Genomic DNA, 21742 nt, shown 5'->3' with positions numbered 1-21742 from the left:
GGGGCAATGGGTCCAGGGCAGTATTCTGGGCACAGCTCGGTGGGGAGGGGAAGAGGAATGGGGGCGGGGAGGGGGACAAGTGTGTCCTTTCTGTTTGCTGAGACTGGGCAGGTTCTGCTGGAAGGCTCCCGTGCATTCTCAGCCAGCATGTGAGGAAGGTCACAGATACCATTTTCCTGGAGAGAGGCCCCCAGAAATGGAGGTCAAACAAGGCCTTTCTGGGGACACAAGTGGCCGTGGCATCTCGGGGTGGGGTCGGGGTACCCTGGGGCAGGCTTCAGAGCCAGCAGGTCCCACGGGCACCTCGTCAGGCCTCAGCCTCGACAGGCAGGCGTGGGACACAGAGCCCTCCCTGCGGGCACAAGGAGGAGGGATGGCAGCACCAGACAGACGACGGGCGGGCCCCCAGGGCTGAGGCTCAGCTCCCCGCTGGGCCCAAGGTGTGGCCGCAGAGTGGGACCTGGGCCCCAGGGCCCGGTACAGCTGTGCGGCAGGACAGGCCTGGGGTGGGGCCTGGGCAGGGGGGAGACTTGGGGGGAGGGGCGCTGCGGAGGCCCGGGCTGCATTTCAGGGGGAGACGATTCCGGGCCGGGACTGCGTTAGAGAGAAAGGGCGGAGCCCCCCTGCGGGGGCCCCAGCGAAAGGGGGAGGCGCTCCCATCTGGCCGGGTGCGGGGGCTAGTGGAGGTCGTCCAACAGGGCCCAAGGGGGTGCATCCCGGCGGGCTCTGGCCCTCCCGCCGTGACCCCGGCTGCACCCTCCACCCCCATCGCCTCCCAAGGGAAATCAGGGCTCCGGAGGGAAAGGCCGCACGCATTAAATCACTGTGGTGTTTATTGGCTGTGATTCCATCCAGAGAGAACACACGCAGCGGCCCCCGACATGCAGGAGGAAGCGCAGGCGCCGGGACAGACGGACAGAGGACATCCACGGTCTACACTAAGCTCGGCTGCTCGGGCGCCCCACGCGCTGGGGACGGGATGCGGGGTTTCTACGAGACGACGCCCTGTCTGCTCAGAGCTGGCGTTTTAAAGTGTGAGAACAGGCATTTAAAAAAGACGAGGGACCGGGAGGTGCCGGGGCGCAGCGCGGACGGCGGGGCATGGGGGGGAGGTGGGCGCCAGGGGTCGGTATTGCCGTCTAGTCGTTATGGCTTCTCTAAGGAGCTGGGGAGGGCCGCGCCCCGGGCCCGCGACACTGGACACGATGAACTTTTGATGTGGACGGAAAGGGCCCCAGGGACCGAGGTGATGGGCTTTCTGTCGAGATAAAACTCCTCAAATACAGAAGACCTCATTTACCTGAGATTCGACACATTGTGATGCAAATTACACAAGGGCAGAGGCCACGGGGGCGCTGGGAGGCCCGCGGTCGTTTCCGTCCAAGCGGGCAGGCTCTGCGGCTGGGACGACCCCCTCGAGGGCCTGCAGGGAGCGGGGGCGGCCTTCCTATCGCTTTCTCTCCCTTCCTGGAGAAGAGAACGGGCCACCGCAGTCCTAAGAAGCAAAGCCTTCCCGAGGAGGGGGCCGAGGAGGGAGCGGGGGGACAGACACAGGCGGACGAAGAAGGGAAGAGGTGCAGATGGAGAGCGCTGGACGGCAGATTCGGCAACCCGGGCGTCGGTGCGGGGGTAGGGCTTGGGCTCCAGGCTGACCCCGGGCGGGGGGTTGAGCCCAGGCACCAGCTGCGCGCCCCTCCCAGCCCCCGCCCCGGCCTCACGACCGCGCCCCCTGCTATGGCTGTGCTCCCGAGTGTGGGCCCGACAGGCGCCCACGAACGCAGGGCCGGCCCTTTGGGCGTCCCCGGCCACGGGCCCTGCTGGGTGGGCGGTGAAGGGAGGAGCGAGAAGGGGCTCCCCAGGCTCTGGGGTAGGTCCAATCCAGCCGCTGCCGGAGGAGCCCGTAGGCTAGTGCCCAGGGCCTGCAGCCCGGACCGCGGGGGCCGTGAGGGGGCCGGCGCCCCTCCGTCGGAGGCGGTGGCGATGGCGGCGCGGGGATGGGGTGAGAGGCGGGCGGAGGCTCCCGAGGCTCGAGGGGGCCAGGCGCGGATCGACCTAGGGCTATGGCTTATATTGGCGTGTTGGGGGGCTGCTCTCTGCTCCCGACATCCCTTCAGGCGCCCCCGCGGAGGGCAGGACGGGGGTGGGCGGGGGGCGGGGCTCCGGGCTCCTGTCCAGCTGCAGGGGCGTTACTTCTTGAATATGTCCTGCAGCGGCCCGGGCAGGTACTTCATGACCGTGTCCAGGATGCTCTCCTCCTCTGCCTCCGGCTCGTCCCCGCAGCCCGGCGGGATGGCCCTCTTGGGCCGCGTCAGGCTGCCCTCCGAGTTGGCCTCCATGGCGGCCTGGGCCTCGGCCTCGCGCTCCTCCTTCTTCTTGATGCCGTACTGCGGGGGACAGGGCGGGCGGGGTCAGGCGGGCGGGTCCCGGACCCGGGAGGGGCGCTCTCGGGTCTGGGCAGGGTGGCCCAGGCGATCCCTGCGCTTGCGGGATCGGCCGAGGGGCCTCTGGAGGCAGCAGCTGCGGCGAGAAAGGCGTGCGCGGGAGCGGACGACCGCCAAGACCCCCGGCAGGGGCGGGGAGACCCCTCGGAGAAGGTGGGGGCGACGGCGGGAGCCGGGACGGGGAACCCCGCTGAGGGTGGAACTGCGGGAGACGGAGCGAGGGAGGACGAAAGTCGCGTTTCTCTGTGGGGGCGGGGCGCTGAGGCCGTGACCCCGCCCACCACTGACCCCGCCCCCTGCGGCCCCGCCTTCCGGGGAAGTGGGCGCAGTCCTCAGCCCGCCTTGGGCTGCGGTCCCGGGGCGGAGGGAGCCGGGGCAGGGCGCCTGCCCACAGCGGTGGAGAAGCCGGTGTGCTGTGGCTGGCGGGCCCCACGCCGCCCAGATCCTCGGTCCCGCGACATGTGGCCACACCCTCCTGCTTGGCCAAGTATCCCCGGATGCCACCAAGACCCCAGTCCCTGGAGGGTCACTCTGCATGCTCTGTGTCCGGTGGTCATTTCCAGGTGGATGTCCTGGAACCCCATCTAGGTGTGCCCTCAGCAACACCCCTGGGCACTGCTGGGCTCCCCCAATTCTGGTCTCCTGCGTGTGTCTCTGCCCTGAGCCCTCTCCCAAATCTCCCCTCATCAGTGGATTGAATGGTGTCCCCCCAAAATTCATGTCACCTGGAACCTCAGAATGTGACCTTATTTGGAAATAGGGCCTTTGCAGATATAATTAAGGTAAGAATAGAGATGAGCTCTTCCTGGGCCCTAAATCCAAAGAGAGTTTCCCTGCACAGAGAAAGAAAAGGATACACAGAGTAGAAGATGAAAACGGAGAAAGGGTTCGGAACGACGTTGTCACAAGCCAAGGACACATGCATTGCCGGAAGCCCCCAGAAACTAGAAGAGAGAATTCTCCCCCTCAGGTTTCACAGGGAGCACAGCCCTGCTGACATCTTGATTTTGGACTTCTAGTCTCCAGAACTGAGGAAGTAAATTTCTAGGAGACGAACCCCCACCTCCACCAGGCCCATCAGCATCCTCAGCAGCCCTCCCGGATGAACGGAGCACCGATGCGTGTGCGCCTGCGGTCATGCGGCCACGAGACCAGGGAAACGCCTCCTGCCTTCGGGCAACCAGGTGGGACCAAGCTGGCCTGGCGCGTTGGGGGGGCAGGTCGCCCATCTGGCGGTCACAGCTCAGGACCCGCCCAGGCTGGGCCGAGGGGTGCCCCGCGGCCAGGTCTGAGGCGCTGGCTTGCACATGAGGGAATGTCTGGGAGCAGAGGAGCATGGATGAGGGTAAAGAGGGAGCGCGGGGGAGCACGTGTGGGCGTCAGCGACGCCGATTATCCATTACTGACAGGCTGCAGAATCCTCCCGGGGAGCACACGGTGCGGGATCGCTGGCCCTGGGGGGGTCCCCCAGGCCCGGTCGTCTCTCCTCACCCCACCCCCCGAAAGAAGCGGTGGGCTCTGCTTCTGGTGCTCGTGACGGGGGGGGGGGGTGGAGGGGGAGGGCACCCTGGCCCTCCAAGAAGACCCTTCCCTCTGTTTCCAGATTGGGGGGGGCTGGCTATGTCCCACTCCCCAGCTTACTGAGGGAAACCTCTGCACCCACCTCCCCCCTCGAGGCTGCGGACGGCTTCAGGCACGGGGGAGGCAAGGCCCACGTTCAGCAGAGTCTGAGAGAGGGAGGCCATGCTCTTGGCCCACCGCTGACCAGAGCGCAGCCTGGGTCCCCTCAGCCACTGAGGAGGGAGGGAGGAGGGGTTTGTCTGCCCTTCTTCAGCAGGGTCTCTAGGCAGCCTGAAGGCCCCTCTGCGCCATGAACAAGAGCCAGGAGCGGGGAAGGGGTCTCCATGCGGCGTGGGGGCATAGGGCGCCGGAGTATATTCTCGGCAGCGGCGGCACGCCACCCAGAGGGCCTCCCCACCGAGCACCGTGAGGTCAGCTCAGGGCAGAGTGCGACCAGCCGACCAGACTGCAGCCGCTCGGGTGGACGGGCCCTAGGAGCACGGCCCTCCTCCTGGGTCTCCACACCTGCCGCGACCTCCTCACCACGGGGGGCTGTGGCGGCCGAAGCCCACACACACCCACAGCAAAGGTGCACGTGCTCAGGGGAACACGCGGTGCTGGCGGAACGGGCGCGTGACGATGGCACACACGTAACGTCAGGAACATGCGGTATGTGGTCGAGCAGAGCGGCCTCCCTGACTCGGGGCTGGGAAGGGACCTGTGTCAGGGTCCTCCCCTCTAGGGTCCAGGAACGAGACTCCAGGCTCCAACCCAGTCGCTCCACTGAGGCTCAAGATCATTCCGAGGCTAACGCCACTCTGGGCAAACCTGAGGGCCACCTTATCCTCTGGGGTCCCTCCCACGGCCTGGCTCTGTTGTGGTCTGGCTGAGAGCCGGTTTGGACACCCCCCATCCTCCTCAACCACTGAAACAGCAGGGCCCCACAGGGCCAGGAGGGAGCCCAGGGCGGCCAGCACCCTGGGCAATGCGGTGCGCGTTACCGGGGAGAATCCGTGGATGTGCCCCCACCTGTTATTCTCAGCACAAACCTGGGATGTGGGGGCCGGATCGACTCGGACCCACCAGCTCGGCACTGGCTTCAGGGTGGTTGTGGCTCGAGGCTGCGGAACGTGGGCAGCTGGAAGCACCAAACCTGGCAGTGCGTGCGCAAACCAGAAGGTGGGTATGCAAATCAGGAAGAGCGTATGCAAATGCACAGGTGGGCCAACCTCCCCTCCGCGCAGCTGCCAGCCGGCGCGCGCGTGAGATGGTAAGTCCCGAATGCAGACGAGGTCGCCTGGGGAGCCGGGCGCCCAGAGGACGCATGACCCCGGCCTGGCCCCTCGGCCCCCATCTGATGGACCCCCCCGACCCGATGGGGCCCTGTACGGCGCAGCTCGATGGGACCCCGTGCCATGCAGCTCTGAACCCTCTTCTCTGACCAGCCATGAGGTCTGGGGGTGGTTGGGGAGACACGGCACCAGGAGAGAGCTGGAGGAAGTGGGCCTGGAGCCCCGGGGCCAGAGAGGTCCACTGGGGGAGCCACAGCTGAAGGCCAGGTTTCCCACCTGTGGGAAGCAGGAGGTCAGTAGGGGGTTGCCTAAGCATGCTGGGTGGAGAAGGGCTCTGAGGACATAGGTGTCCAGCAGACTTCGCGGGGGCAGGGCCTGGGGGCGTGGGGAGGGGTCGGGGTCCGTGGGCAGGGGCACCAGGCACTGAGCTCCCCTCAGAGTCAGGACAGCCGGGGCTGGGGGTGTGCTCCGGCCTGCACCCTGCGCTGCCAGGGGGGACCTGGGGCTCCTGGGGCTCCAGCATCCAGAATGCGGCAGGCCAGTCCTGCGCTGCCTGTGACCCCCGCGTGCGGGCAGCTCACCACAGCCCTCTTCCCTGCACACCCCGAGGCCTGGCCCAGTGGCCACTGCCTTGGTTGGTTCTGCAGTCACCCAGGAAAGGCCCGCACCCGGCGGACTCAGCTCTCGGGTGGCTGGGGGCCCAGCGGGCGTCTGTGTGCTCCCCAACACACCCACACCGTCCCTGCAGGCCGCCCTCCAGGAACAGGCCCTGGCCCGCTAGTCCCGCCTAACCCCGTGACAGCAGGAGAACTGCTCTGGCAGGGCCGGCTAGGAAACCTGGGCCCAGCCAGAGCGTGGGGCGGGGGCCAGGTCGGACCCCCGCCCTGGCCACTGGACTCAGCGGACACCACCCCGCCGCCTGGGCGGGCCAGACCAGACCCTGGATGTGCGCACGAAGCAGGCCTGGGCACGGTGGGATGAGGCCTGCCGCTGCGGCTGGAGGAGCCATGGCGGGTCTGGGGGTTGGCGGGGGGAAGGAGCAGCCCGGGGCCTATGGAGGCGCTTCAGGAGCGAAGGCGCTCACCCACCCAACGCGGGTACCAGATGGCGGGGTGCTCGTCTGGGGAAGCAGGACCCCTGCCCAGGGGACCCACAGGGCACAGGCTGGAGGGCCCTGGGGCTCTGCCAAGGGGTGCAGCCTTCCGCGTGGCCGCCCCGGAAGCTGGGGTCTTGAGGACAGGGGCGCACACGATCCATCCCCCGTCCCTGGCTGGGGGATGTGGGGGGGTGAGGGTCACCCTGACCCCTGGCCTCACATGGAGGTGCAGGACCTCAGCTGCCCTCAGGGTGGGGCACATCCCCACTTGCACTGGGACTCACTCTGTGATCTTTAAGTGCCACTAGATGTCCCTGAGGATGAAGAGGACCCTGGAGCTGATGCCTATTCACTCACTCATCACTCACTCATTCACTCACTCATTCATTCACTCATCACTCATTCATTCATTCACACACTCAGTCACTCATTCATTCATTCGCTCACTGCTAGCTCAGCATCCAAGCGCCAAGTGCAGGCAGGCAAAGCTCCTGCCCTCCCTGTGAGGGAAAGACAATGAACAGCATACAAGTAAAAAGTATGAGTGCGTCGGATGAAGGGGGACCCCTTGTGGGCTCAGAGACCTGCCGGCGCCCTGCCTGTGCCCCCACCTCAGCTTCTGCGTCAGGCTGAGGTGCTGAGGCAACAAGTAGGTGGGAGGGTTCTGTGGTCTGAGCCGTCCCGCCCCGAAGCCCGGGCATCTTGGCTGGTCCCCCTAGGGCTGGGGACTGTGGAGATCCCCTCGGGAGGCCCCCACTGCCCCCCACCTGGCCCCCTACCCACAGATTTCATCCCCAGTGTCTGGGAGCGCTTCCCTCGGGCCTAGAGACGGGGGTGTCGGGGTGAGGGGCCAGGACAGAAGCAAGTGAAGCAGCATCCCCCAAACTGAGTTCCCCACCTGGGCCTCAGGACCCAGTGCCTGGAATCGAGCACCTTCGACGGAGGGGCCTGGCCTGTGCGGGGCCAAGGGTGGTGGGCGAGCCCCGAGATGGTGTGGACCTTGGGAGGCCACGTGGCTCAGGGACGCCCTGGGCTCCTAGGGAGGCTCCTCTCCTCCACGTGGCGCCCAGCCCAGGCCCGCCTGGACAAGGCCAGAGCTGCTGCCCCACACTTGACCTCTCCCGGCCTCTCCAGCCCTTCTGACCCAGGCGCTGGATGGGCAGCGGAGGCTGGGCAGCGGACATGCCCGTGGGGCACAGCCCACCTGTGTGGCCTAGCTGCCGACTCAGCCTCATACACCCGCCCCTGCTCTGGGCCTCGGTTTCCGCACCTGGGACGATGCTCTCACTGCCCTCACGCACAGGGGAAGGTCGCCCAGATGGTTCTGGAAAAGGTCGTGGCCTCCAGCTTGCAGCCAGCCCCCAGCCAGACCTCACAGCTCACAGACCTGCTGCCCCAACACCTGTCTGAGGCCCACCCAGGGGTGGTGAGGTGCCTCCCCCGCCCAGGGCCTGCCTGTGGGCCAGCCCCTGACTGCCCTGCCCCGCCCCTCCGCTCCGGGCCGGCCGCCCCGCCGGGTCCTTTGGGGCAGTGCCGGGGGTCAGCAACAGGAAGAGCTGGCTTAGGGTGAACCCCGTCTAAGGAGCCCGGGAGGATGGGACCGGGTCCCTGCCGCCAGCAGGAGGTCCCCGTCTGGCAGCCCCGCCCCCGCCGGGGCGCCCGCCCCCTCCGCCCACCTTGTCGCGGAGGCTCTGCCGCATGGCCTCGCGCTCCGCCTCCATCCTGGCGTGCTTGGCCTGGCGCTCCGCCTCCTCTTGCCGCAGCGCCTCCTGCCGTTCCTCCTCCTTCTTGGCGGCGTCAGGGTCCTTCTCCTCGTCTCCCCCGAGCATCTTCCCCATGTCCTTGGTGGCCCCTGGGCACAGGAGGGCGGGAGTCAGGCCAGGCCCGCCCGCTCCCTGCGCCACCGCGTCCCGCCCGCCTCTCCCGTCCAGCAGGGCAGCGGCCTCAGGCTGTGCTTGTGGGGCGGGTTCAAGTGCACACGCAGGCCTCTGGGCCGCGCTTGTGTGTGCGGCGGTGTGTCTGCCGGAGCTCCTGGGGCGGAGCGCGTGTGTCTGTCGGGGTCTGTGGGCGGCTGTGTGAGTGTGTGTGTGTGTGTGTGTGTGTGTGTGTGTGTGTGTCTTCTCTGGGCCCGGAGTGCAGCAGAGGCCCAGCCTCCTCAAGGCGGCAGCGTGGCTGAGTGCACGGCTGTGTGGGCTGAGGCGCCGGGGACAGGCGACAGGCGTCTGGCGGGCTCTCGGTCAGCGTGCAGGGCTGGGGGCCGGCCTTGGCCCAGAACTGCTGGCAGCCGCATGTGGCAGCACCAAGGCCATAATTTCTCTGCCTCGCCAGCCCCACTTTCCTCGTGAGCTCCTGATTCACAGGCGACAACAAACACCTCCCCGGATGCCCTCTCCGGCTCGGCCCCCGGGACAGAGATGCGTAATTACTGCCTCAGAGCGTGGTCCTGGCCCGCGGCGGCCCCAGCCCCACTGCACCCGGATGCACGGGCATCACGGGGAGGGGAGCGCAGTGGTTAGCGCCGCGGGTCAGTCGATCTCAGCCCCTGCGGCCAGTCCCCCAGAAGCGCCCCGCACACACGCACTCACAACCGACAGGCGTGAGGCCACCGCCCCGTCACCCCTGCACACCCCCTGGGAACCAGCCACGCCCCCGAGGGGACCCCGGGCTGGGTTGCTGCCCTGTGCCCGCCGTCCTGTCCCCCGCCTCTCCAGCCACTGGTCTCTGCAGGTCCTGCCTCTGCCCTCTCACCCCGTGATGGTCCCTCCCAAGCGCAGCCGAAGGCTAGCTGAGTCCGCGTCTCAGGAACAAGCCGCGAGGTGGGTGTGTGGATGCTGACACCACCACCCCGCTACGCTCATATCCAGGGGTGCCCCTTTCCCCGCCCTGGCTTCGAGGCCCGGCTCTGTCCTGCCCGCTTCTCACGGAGTCTCCACTGCGCTATCCTCAGCGCTCCCGGGACTCCTGTTCTGTTCTGAGGCTGCACATGTCCGTGCAGCACGGAACCTGGAGAGACTCCCTGCCCTGCGGACACCTGCACCAATGTTGCATCCGACGGTTCCTCGGGAGTGACACCCCTCCCCATTTGGTGGGAAGGCGGCAACTTCTGGTTGAGTGCTCTGGGCTGAAAACTAGACCTCGTCGGGCCGGGCCATGCCTGCACCAAGTGGGCCTTCCTAGCTGCTGAAGCTACTACAGGGTCGCAGGGTAGCTGCCACCACAGTCACTGCAGGGACGGGGAGCCCGCCTGGATGGGGCTCGGCCGATGGCGCAGATACAGACGCTAACAGAAAACTAAGAGCCTCGTGTCAGTTTCCACCCACATCTGCAGAATTCTGCAAAGGAGACTTCAAGCCAGTGGCTCAAGGTCACGAGCAGGGCTGCTGACACACTGTCTCATCGCCCCCTGGACGAGGGGCTGGCACCCCCCGCCTCTGGGGCCGCCGTCCCCGGCAGGCGGTGGGGGAAGCAGGAGGAAGCCCCAGTCCCTGAGCAGCTGCACCCTTCCCAGCCTCCCTGGCAGGGGGGCCACAGCTTCTATGCAAACCTCCCCCTTGAACAAGCTCGTTCACGCTAAAGTGAGAGTGACCGATAGCTCTTTCTCCCCCCTGGAAAGTACTGGCATCTTAAGGCAGAGGTGGGTGAACCAGTCTCATCTACATCTCTCTCCCAAGAGGGAAAGTGGGTGGGGGCTGGAGGGGCCTCCCTGCCTGCGTGGCCTGGGGCCCCAGACCTGCTCCTCCAACGTGCTGTGTGGGCTCTGGGCCTAGTTGGTCCAACAGGCGTTTACTGAGCACCCGCTGTGTGCTGAGCTCTGCACACCAGGAGCCCCACCCCAGACCAGGGGCCTGGCCCTGCCCCCACTGGAGCGCCGGGCTGGCCCCCTGGAGGCAGAGAGGGCCCCGGGGGAGCTACCCCAGCGCGCGGAGGGGACTCTGGAGGCCGATGGTCTCTCCACGGCCAGGGCGGGGCACCAATGCTCACTCTACCGCGGTGTGGACACCCCGGCACCGAGATTGGCACCGACGCTGCGGGCCCTCCCCGGCGGCCCCTTCCCTTCACGCGACCCCGCCTCCGCACGCGGCCCCTGCACCGTCCCCACACGGTGCCCAGGGCTGGACCGAGAGCCGCAGCCCAAGCCTCCCGAATCCCAGGCCGGGGGGTGGTCCTGCAGCCGGCCACGCCGGCCACATAGGGCTGCGGGCACAGGGCCTGACCCCCTCCCCTGCCCTGGCTCTTCTCGGAGCCTCAGCTTGCCGGTGACTAGCGGGGAGGGGGGCGCTGGGTCCCAGCCCTCCCTGACAGTCAGACAAAGCCCTGGGGACGACCTCAGTGCAGGATGAGGTGGCGGCACCTCTCTAACCCTGGAGCAGGCCCCACACTTGGGTGCAGGTTATGCAAAAACCCAACAGCTAGAGAGAGCTTGCTAGAACAGCGCTCGCAGGGTGCCCGCACAGGAGGAGACGGGGTCTGCCCACAGCCCGGCCTGTGGGTGGTGGACAGGAGCTGGCCCGGGCCTGCCCTGGCCTCCGCCTGCTGCACCTCTGCCCAGGGCCCCTCTGTCCACAGCCCCCAGGTCCTCCTCCCTCCCTGGCGTAATACCCACCCCAACTCTGTAGGAGATGAAGATGCTAAGATTTCTCTGCAGGCCTGCGGGGGGGCGGGGGCGGCGACGTGGAGTGAGGGGCTGCGATGTTCCTACCTTGGGGCCTTTGCACCTGCCATTCTTCCTCGCGCTGAATTCCCGAACCTCGTCCTCCTTGCTCCCAACCCAGGGGTCTTTCTAGATAGGTTTTCCTGGGACTCCTTGTGTGCACTGGTGGCCCCTGTGGTCAAAACCCTTCTCAGCATTCACCACCTTGGCTGCATCCGATTACGCTACCTCATACTTGATGGAAACGATGTCTGTTTAAACAGTACGTAAATTAAAGCTGATCTCTAAGACTTCATTTTGAAATATTTTAGGTTTACAGAAGAGTCACGCAGGTAGTCCAAGGGCTCCTGAACGCCAGTGGCCAGCATCAGCCCGTGTTAACCCTGGTATGTTCATCAAAGCGAAAATAACCTACACAGTGCTGTCAACCAAACCACAGGCTGTATTCAGATGTCACCACTCTTCCCACTAATGTCCTTTTTCTGTTCCAGGATCCAATCCAGGGTACCATGTTGCATTTAGACTGAAGTCAATTTTTTAAAAGAGAAAAATACTTTTAAAACTTGAAATAAAACTGTGGGAAAAATTATGAAATTTAATGAAAAACTATAAAACACCTAAATAGAGAAAGATACTTGTCATGCATGGATGGGGAGACTCTGTAATGTAATGTCTGTTCTCCACAATCTGAGTCACAGATCTGTGCAATCGCACTCAGACGCTCAAGAGCTAGAAAGGAAATTCTGTGACAGTTGGCAAGTGAAGAGTGTTGCATAAAGAAATGCGAAGGCCCCTGGTCAGGAGACACTGCAGGGAGAAGCAGAGGAGGTGAACCCGCCAGGGGCCACCATGTGCGGGACCCAGCGTGCAGTTCTGCAGGGGAGGGAGGCAGAGCGACGGAGTGGACAGACTGCCTGCAGGCCCACAGACACGGGGCTCAGACACATGGCCAGTGACAGGAGGGGCCTCAGAACCCTGGAGAAGAGAGCTATATTTCCCTGGGGTGATTGAGCTCCTTGTGGGAAGCATGAATCTAGACTCTCACGTAACGCCACAAATTTTTATTGATTATCAATCTGAATGTGAATCCAAAATAAAGTGGGCAAAGAGAAACAGCCCTCACCACCCGCCGTCCCATCACGCAGCTTTATGGTCCTCCATAACCCGTCTCGTTACCTAAAGTGACACTGTATGCTTGCTTGCCACTTTGTGTCAGTCTCTGCCAACAGAAGGTAAGCACCTTGAGAGCAGGGACCCTGACCAGCGCACGGCTGTCCTCCCAACACCTGCAACAGTGCCTGGCACACAGTAGGTGCTCAGTGAATATTTGGCGAATAATGAGTTTTAAACATTTAACAGCTATGTATTATGTACTCAGCCACAAACAAAACCTTCGCAAACCCTTCAGCTAACGTCATAGTCTGTGAAATACTGAACACTTTCCTCTACTCAGTAACGAGCAAAGGATGCTCCCAATCCCCTTGTACTGGAGGGTCTGGCCATTGCACTAAGACAAGAAAAGAAACAGAAGGCATGAAGATTGAAAAGGAAGAAGTAAAACTGTCTTTGTTAACAAACAACATATCATCTGTGCAGAAAAGTCGAAGGAATCTATAAAACCACTACTAGAATAAATAAGTGAATCTAGCAAGGTCACAAGATTAATAAACGACAAACAAATGGATCGTTATATATTAGCATCTAACAATTGGAAAATGAAATTTAAAAACAATTCCAGGGCTTCCCTGGTGGCGCAGTGGTTGAGAGTCTGCCTGCCAATGCAGGGGATGCAGGTTCGATCCCTGGTCCGGGAGGATCCCACAAGCCGCGGAGTGGCGGGGCCTGTGCACCACAACTACGCTCTGGAGTCTGAGAGCCACAACTGCTGAGGCCCACGTGCCTGGAGCCCGTGCTTTGCAGCGGGAGAGGCGACCGCAATGAGTGGTCCCCGCTCACCACGACTAGAGGGGGCCCGCACACAGCAGCGAAGACCCAACGCAGCCAAAAATAAATAAATAAATAAATCCGTAAATAAAAACAATTCCATTAGCAACGCTGACAATCTACGACTATATTGTTAATAGATGTGCAAGCCTGTTTTACCTAAGACTAGAATTGTTGAGAGAAATCTGAAACGACCTAAACGAATAGAGAGATATACCATGTTCATGGGCTCAGCACTGCTATGAGATCAGTTTTCCCAAACACTGGATTCAGTGTAATGGATTCAGTACAATCCCAAACAAAATGCAAATAGGCTTTTTTGATCAAATTTACCAGCTGATTTTAAAGTCTATATGGAAACGGCAAAAGACCTAGAGTAGACAAAACACTTCTGCCAAAGGAGAACAACTTTAGAGGACTTACCCTGCTTGCTTCCAAGGTCTACTATAATCCAGACAGTATGGCACTGACAGGAGAATGGACATGTGGACGCATGGAATGGAAGAGACAGTCCAGAAACAGACACACCCATATATGGTCGAGTGGGTTTTTGACAAAGTTGCAAAGATTATTCAGTGAAGAAAGGATACTCTTTTCACAACCGGCACTAAAACAATGAGATATTCCTACGCAAACACACAAACTCATAAATGTCTTCCCTAACCTCACACCTTATACAAATCTCAGTAGTAAACCTAATGGAAAAGCTAAAATTATAAAACTTCTAGAAGAAAGCGCAAAAGAAAAATCTTTTTGACCTTGACCTAGGCAACGATTCCTTACATAGGTGACAAAAAGCCTGAGCCTTAAAAGAAAAACTGATAAATTGGACTTCATGAACAAAAAAACTTTGTTCTTCAAAAGACATTGTTTAAAAAAAAAAAGGGCAAGACTGTGAGAATATATTTGCAGACCATACGTCTGATAAACTCTTATATCCAGAAGGCATAAAGAACTCTTACAGCTCAAGGACAAGAACACAAACCACCTGCTTTTAAAAACAGAAGATCTGAATAGACATTTTACCAGAGAAGAGATACAGATGGCAAGTAAGAACCTGAAAAGACGCACCTGCCCTGACCAAAAGCTGATCAACGCGCTCGGTCGTCAGGGTGCAAACTGAGCTCACGAAGAGAGACCACCAGGCGCCCACACGAGTGTCTACGGTGAGAGAGACCAAGCACAGCATGTGCTCGGAAGCCGGGGAGGACCTGGGACCCTCGCCCGCGGCCGGCAGGATGGTGGGGGAGTAGCCGCTTGGGACGGCAGTTTGACAGTTTCCTGTAATCCAACGCCCGTCAGGAGGTGAACGGACACCCGAAGGCCGGTCTGTCCACCCGGGGGCACTGATGCTCTCGGCGGTGTGGAGGAGTCTCAAAACCTCTACGCTGAGTGAAAAAAGCCAGGCACAAATTCTCTGATTTCACTTATGTAAACAGAAGTGCAGATGCATGTACGGTGACCGCAGACACGCCAGGGTTGCCTGGGGTCCAGGGCAGGTGGGGGGCTGCGGGTTGCCAAGGGGCCGTGCAACCGTCAGAACTCAGGGAAACACACTTTACCCAGGCAGTGCTCACCCGGCGTCAATCACATCACAACCAAACTGATCTAAAACCCTGACAAACGAGCAATGAGATATGTTATACAGGCCATCTTCCCCAGTCATCACCCAGTCAAATCACAAATAATGAAAAGACGACTAAACCCATAACTTTACAAGTTTGAGTTTTAGAAACATGTCCCTAATTAACCCTTAAGTTGAGGGGGAAATAAAAACTGAAATTGTAAAAACTCTAGAAAGCAAAGAAAAATAAGCACTTTCTGTCTAAACTTAGGATCCATGGCTAAAGCTGTTTTTGGAGGAAAAATTATAGCCTTTAACTTTAAAGAAGAAAAAGAGAAAGTTTAGGAACTTCATTATTACCTTTAAAAATTGTTTTGGAGGGTCTACTGAATTTCATAAGGAGAAAAATTAAGGGGTATTATACTATAAAAGGAGATATCAAATTCTCTCTCTCCGCACCCACCTCTTTTGCCAGTGACATGATCATATACCTAAAAAACTCATGACACTCCAGTGAAAACTAACCAGAACCAATGATGGAATGTGGCAGATTGACTAAGTGCAATATTTATAGATAAATATTAATTTTTAAAATTTGCCTCATACTATCAATACCAAGCTAGAAACATAAATGGAAACAATGGTCCATTTATAATAATTATAAATGTAGAAAATAGGAATACGTTTAACAAAGAGACCTATGGCACCTGCATGTAGAAAATATCATCTCCTTAAATGTGATGGCTTTGCACAGACTCTTGAGGTTCCTGATGAGCTGGCTCAGTGTCATGAAGATGGCAGTTCCTCCAAAGTTAACACATGACTGTACACAACCTGGGTTACGCTTCCAATGGAAACCCCAACAATTCTTTCTTTTTTCTCTCTTGGGGGTTTAGATAAAGTTAGGGTTCATGTGGCAGAATAAATGTCAGAGGAGATCTGATCCAGGTGCCTTACGGATGGGAAATGGCATCCCTGCTGTGGGTCCCGGAAACACCTGGAGAGCAACAGCGAGAAAGTCACTGACTGGAGATTTTTTTTTTTTATTTTAAAAAAATTGATTTTATTTATTTATTTTTGGCCGTGTTGGGTCTTCATTGCTGTGCGCGGGCTTTCTCTAGTTGCGGTGAGCGGGGGCCACTCTTCGTTGCGGTGCGCGGGCTTCTCATTGCAGTGTCTTCTCCTGTTGCGGAGCACAGGCTCTAGGCACACGGGCTTCAGTAGTTGTGGCACGTGGGCTCAGTAGTTGTGGCTCGCGGGCTCTAGAGCACAGGCTCAGTAGCCGTGGTGCACAGGCTTAGCTGCTCCGCGGCACGTGGGATCTTCCCAGACCAGGGCTCAAACCCGTGTCCCCTGCACTGGCAGGTGGATTCTTAACCACTGCGCCACCGGGGAAGCCCTGGAGATGTTTTAAATGCGACCATGTCTGTTGCTGGGGAGGCCAGGAAGGTGCCCCCATAGTCTGGGTGGGGGTGTGCTCCCAGTGGGTTGGGCCGCAATCACACTCCAGCGCATTCACTCACCCACCCGCCCCGCCGGCCCCTCCTACATCCATCCCAATAAACCACACCCGTCCCTGGAGGAGCCTGTGCTGAGGCCGCTGACTTGGCCTGTTTGTTCCGGTTGCGGCCCCTGCAAATGGCTGGAGACGAGCTGACCTCTAGGGCACAGGGCCATACGGCCACGATGCCCCCACGTCAGGGAGTCCCAGGCGGCCACGTGAAGGAGGCTCCACCATACACTACGAGGGCCACGTGCAGACAAGGAGAAAAAAATCCCTGCGTACGTTTTTATGATTATCTAAAGACAGAAAACAGATTGGCAGGTTACAAATCAGGTTCATGCCAAACCTAGATCCTAAAAAACACAGCCCATGTTTTTCTCAGACTCGTGGAATGTTCACAAAGAGCAATGCAGTGTGCGTCCGCACCCCAAAGAGGCTCACCGCACAGTCATTATGATGGCCATTATTTAAAACACAAACAAACCAAAACCAGCCCAGGGAACAAGTGTCGGCCAGGATGTGGAGAAACTGGAGGCCTGTGCACTGCTGGTGGGAACTTAAAATGGTGCAGCTGTGTGGAAAGCGGTATGGAGGTTCCTCAAAAAATTAAATATAGAATTACCATAGGATCCAGCAATTCCACTTTTGGGTATAAACTCCAAAGAACTGAAAGCAGGAACATTGAGAGAACTGCAAGTAGACGTACGTGCCCCGTGCTCACAGAGGCAGCATCACAATAAGCCAAAGGGGAAACGACCCAAATGCCCACCGACAGATGAGGGATAAAGTGTGGCCCAGCCATACAATGGAATACTACGCAGCCTTCAAAAGGAATGCAATTCTGACACGCGCTATAATGCGGTGAACTTCAAAAGTATCATGCTAAGTGAAACAAGCCAGACGCAAAAGAACAAATACTGTACGATTCCACTTACATGAGGTCCCTAAAGTAGGCAAAATCAAAGAGACGGAAAGTAGATGGTGGGAGCCAGGGGTGGGGGAGTCAGTGCTTCATGGGGACAGAGTTTCAGTTTGGGAAGATTGAAAAGTTCTGGAAACGGATGTTGATGGCTGCACAGCAACGTGAATGTACTTAATGCCACTGAACTGTACACTTAAGAATAGTTAAGGGGCTTCCCTGGTGGCGCAGTGGTTAAGAATCCGCCTGCCAGTGCAGGGGACACGGGTTCGAGCCCTGGTCCGGGAAGATCCCACATGCCGCGGAGCAACTAAGCCCGTGAGCCATGACCGCTGAGGCTGCGCTCTAGAGCCCACGAGCCACAACTACTGAGCCCGCGTGCCGCAACTACTGAAGCCCGCGCGCCTAGAGCCCGTGCTCCACAACAAGAGAAGCCACCATAATGAGAAGCCCGCGCACCGCAACGAAGAGTAGCCCCCGCTCGCCTGAACTAGAGAAAGTGCATGCACAGCAACGAAGACCCAATGCAGCCCCACTCCCCCCAAAAATAGTTTAAATGTCAAGTTTTATATCATGTACGTTTTATCACAATAAGAAAAGAGAAAATTTAAATCGATTTATAATCCCATGTCTCAAAAAAAATGTCAGGCTGCAGAGACAACCTCAACATGTTTTTTTCAAAGTAGGAATGAGACCGAGTGTCTGATGGCATCAGGAAAGCAGACAGCACGACAAACGGGGAAACTGGGAACAAGAGCCCCCCTCCCAACCCTACAGACGCGAAGTTTCTCTTATGCGTTAGAAAACACGGGTGAAACTACAGTCACTGCATTTCTGGGAGCTTGAGTAAGAAGTGATGCAAGATCTAGTGAGATCTTCGGGGCAGCCAGCCTGCAAAGCTCTGGGGCCTAAGGGCCTCACACCGGGGCCCTGGCGGGGGGGGGGGGGGGGGGGCGGGGGGAGGGCGAGCTCAGCCAACAGCCAGGGCACCGCCCGAAAGAGGCGGAGCTTCAAACACCGTGGCCGTGGACAGGCAGGCTGCTCGGGTCGAGGGGACGGGAAAAGGGCACAAAGATACGCGAATTCAGGAAAAAATGAGGGAGAAACAGCTGCCTTAGACATTAGACGCTAGAATGATCAAGTAACACCTTTTACACTCTATCCGTACACTTGAAAACCTGCGTGACGCAAATTTTCTAAAATATGTTGTCAAAAACTCCGAACTATGTCTAAGAATTCACAGATGCATTCTTTCAAACAGTCAAGAAACAGATAATTCCTACGATATTTAGAATGTTCTTGGAAGGGAGGAAAAGAAGGAAATCCTCCTGGTTATTTCTGTGAAATCAGCACAAGAACGATGCCAAAACTCGGCTGGGGTGGGCCAGGCTCCCACGGAAACAGCAGCGCCAAGCGCGAAGCCAGAGATGGGACTGAGGGTTGGCGCTTCTTACAGAATTCTACAGAAAAGCTTTACTCTGGGGAGGCGAGGGTGGCCGCTCAGAGAGCAGGGACGTGCCGGCGCTGTCGCGGCCCCCGGCCCGCCTGGTGCGGCAGGACGTGCGCCTGTACCCAGCCCCGCCCGGGGTCCCGGCGCGGCCTCTCCCTTCCTCTCCTGCGGAGGGCGCTGAGCCGAGGGGGCCGCCCCGCCGGCACGAGGGCAGGGGTGAAGCTCTCGTTGTCCCCAGCCTGCCTGGAAACCGGCCTCCGGCGCCGTGGTCCACACTCGTGACCGTGCCAACGGCAGGCGTCCCCGGTAACACAACCCATCTCAGAGCAGCGTAACGGAGGCGTAGCGGCCACACTGTAAGTCCCGCAATGAGCCAAACACGCGCATCCGTGAGACCGTCACCGGAGCCAGGATGCCGGACACATCCGTCCTCCCGGAGTTCCTGGTGGCCCCGTGTAATTCCCCCCACCGAACCACGTGCAGACGACCTCTGCTCTCCTTTCTGTGCCTGCAGGGCACTCGCCAGGATCTTCCACAGACACAGTCACGGTGCAGGCGGCCACCGCGGGAAGGGGCTGGCTGTTCACCGAGCTGATGCTTTGCTGAGTGGCCACCGGTCCTTCCCCTTCCGGGCTGAGAGGGTGAGCACCGAGGGTGGCCCAGCCCCCGGTAACGGGCACTGGGTTGCGTCCGGTTTGGTCTTTGTGGATAACGCCGCACGGACAAGCCTTTGTGCGCTCGCCCGCTTCATTGGCCGTGGGGGGTACCCACGGGTGGGCACCGAGTTGCATGGCAAACCGAGGTTCCACTTTTCCGGAGCTGCCGAACTGTTTTCCGAAGCAGCTGTACCGTTTTCAACACCCCCCCCCCCCCGCAGCGTGTACGGGGCTCCCATTCCTCCGCGTTCCCGCCAACACGCGCTCCTAAGCGCCCCTGAAGTTGTAAGCGCCACGGCGGGTGTGAAGCAGCCGCTGCCTTTCTCTCCTGAACGGGGATGCGAGGCATCTTTCTATGTGCGTCGTAGCTCTTTTTATATCTTTTTATATGATGGAATCCCTATTCAGATCGTTTGCACACTCTCAAAAATGCACTTTTTATTTTAGAACAATCTTAGATTTACAGAAAAATTATGAAGAAAGGCAGTGCAGAGTTCCCACGTGCCCCGCAAACACGTAACATTCGAGTAGCGCAACTGTCACGACCGAGGAGCCCACGTCAAGAACGTTATTACTAACTGCTTTCCACAGGGTCTGCCCGAGGTGTCCTCTCTGCTCCGGGGCTCCGTCCAGGGACCATATACGTCAGTCATCACGTCTCCTTAGGCACCTCTGGGCTGCGACAATTTCTCAAACTTTCCTTGTTTTTGATGATGCTTTTGTCCAATGCTTTTCTCTCGATTAGACTGGGTGATGGGTTTGGGGAGGAGGACCCCAGAGGACGCAGTGCCTTTCTCATCCCTTCCCATCCCATCTAGGTCATGCTCTCGCTGTGACCTGCCGCCTTGACGCCTTGACCTCCCAATTTGAGCTGAGGGCTATGGGACACCTCCTTGAGCTTCTGCCCATTTCTTTCTTTCTTTCTTTCTTTTTTTTTAAGTCATGTGCATGATATATATATATATATTTAATAGATTTATTTTATTTATTTAGTTTTGGCTGCATTGGGTCTCTGTTGCTGCACGCAGGCTCCCTCTAGTTGCGGCGAGCGGGGGCTACCCTTCATTGCAGTGCACGGGCTTCTCACTGCAGTGGCTTCTCTTGTTGCAGAGCACGGGCTCTAGGTGCGTGGGCTTCAGTAGTTGTGGCGCGTGGGCTTCAGTAGTTGTGGTATGCAGGCTTCAGTAGTTGTGGCTCGAGGGCTCTAGAGCATAGGCTCAGTAGTTGTGGCGCACGGGCTTAGCTGCTCCGTGGCATGTGGGATCCTCCCGGACCAGGGCTTGAACCCGTGTCCCCTGCATTGGCAGGCGGATTCTTAACCACTGCACCACTAGGGAAGCCCCTTCTGCCCATTTCTTGATTGGGTTGTTGATCTTATTATTGAATGGTAATTGTTCTTTATATATTCTGGATACAAGTGCAATTTTATTAATCTTCTTAACTAACTTTTTTCATCCCCACCCCCCATTTCATTAATTTCTATTTTGATCTTATTTCCTTTCTTCTACTTATTTTGGGTTTCATTTGATTTTCTTTTCCTAGTTTCAGATGTTAGAAGTTGAAGTTAAGGGACTTTCCTGGTGGTCCAGTGGCTGGGACTCCGCACGCCTAGTGCAGGGGGCCTGGGTTCAATCCTTGGTTGGGGAACTAGATCCCACATGCCACAACTAAGACCCGACGCAGCCAAATAAAATATAAATAAATAAATATTTTTTTAAAAAGAAGTTGAAGTTAATCATTTGAGACTTTTCTTCATTTCTATTGAGGTGTTTAGTGATATAAATTTCCCTCTAAACATGACTTCCCTAAATTCCACAAATTACCTTTTTAAAATTTCCATTCAGTTTACAATAATTTCTGATTTCCCTCTTAATCCCTTCTTGGCCCCATGGGTTGTTTAGAAGTGTGTTGTTTCGTTTCCAAATATTTGGGGGGATTTCCCAAATATTTCGGTTATGTATTTCTTGTTTCATCCCAATGTGGACAGAGAACACATTCTGCACGACGGGAACCTTTTACGCGTGTTGAGGCTGGTCTTGTGGCCAAGGATAAGGCCTATCTCGGTAAACGCTCTGTGAGCTGCCATCTGAAGTGTCCGTAGAACCAGTCGGCCGGGTCGGCCGGCAGTTTGCTCAGGTCTGTGCGTCCTGAGCGCCGCCACCCGAACCTGCAGGTGGCCTGTTTCTCTTCTAAGTTCTACCGGGTCCTGCTCACACGTCTTGAAGCTCAGTTATTACTTGTAGGAATGGTCGGGACCGCGCTGTCCTCTTGACTGGCTGGCTCCTTTCTCACTAGGGTAGGGCCGTCTTCACCCCTGGTCCCAATCTTTGCCCTGAAATCTACTCTGTCTGATGTTCTGGTCCCTCCAGGCTTCTTCTGATTAATATTAACATGGCTTCTCTTTTTGCATCTTTTTACTTTTCCCTCATGTGTGTCTTTATATTTCAGGTGGGTTTCTTATAGGCCTCATAAAGTTGGGTCTTGATTTTCTACCCAGTCCAACATCTCTGCCTTTTATGAGAATGCTCCCTAGAGGCAGAGCAGAAAAAGCCACAGATCACCAGGCATCCCCGAGAATAAGAAGAAGGGACAAGCTCAGCTGTGGGGAAAATTATCCTGACCAAACATGGCTCTGATCCCACCTAACAAAGCTTAAAGGCAAGAC

At 58.2% G+C, this 21742-nt stretch overlaps 1 protein-coding gene across 2 annotated transcripts in view; it reads right to left on the bottom strand.

Annotated features, from left to right (window-relative positions):
- Nucleotides 1-815: 815 nt before the first annotated feature.
- The window catches only part of CPLX1 (complexin 1), a 36743-nt gene continuing 15816 nt past the window's right edge, over nt 816-21742 (bottom strand). For both annotated transcript variants that reach the window (XM_067036873.1, XM_059067429.2), the window contains exons 3-4: nt 8066-8241; nt 816-2384 (exon numbers count right to left, since the gene is read on the bottom strand). In XM_067036873.1, the coding sequence (XP_066892974.1) occupies nt 2187-2384; nt 8066-8241 (374 nt within the window). In that variant the 3' untranslated portion in view covers nt 816-2186. The remainder of the gene's footprint in view (nt 2385-8065; nt 8242-21742) is intronic.

The sequence above is a fragment of the Kogia breviceps genome, chromosome 6, assembly GCF_026419965.1.
Source record: "Kogia breviceps isolate mKogBre1 chromosome 6, mKogBre1 haplotype 1, whole genome shotgun sequence".
Taxonomy (NCBI): Eukaryota; Metazoa; Chordata; class Mammalia; order Artiodactyla; family Physeteridae; genus Kogia; species Kogia breviceps.
This window is presented reverse-complemented; position numbering and strand designations above follow the sequence as displayed.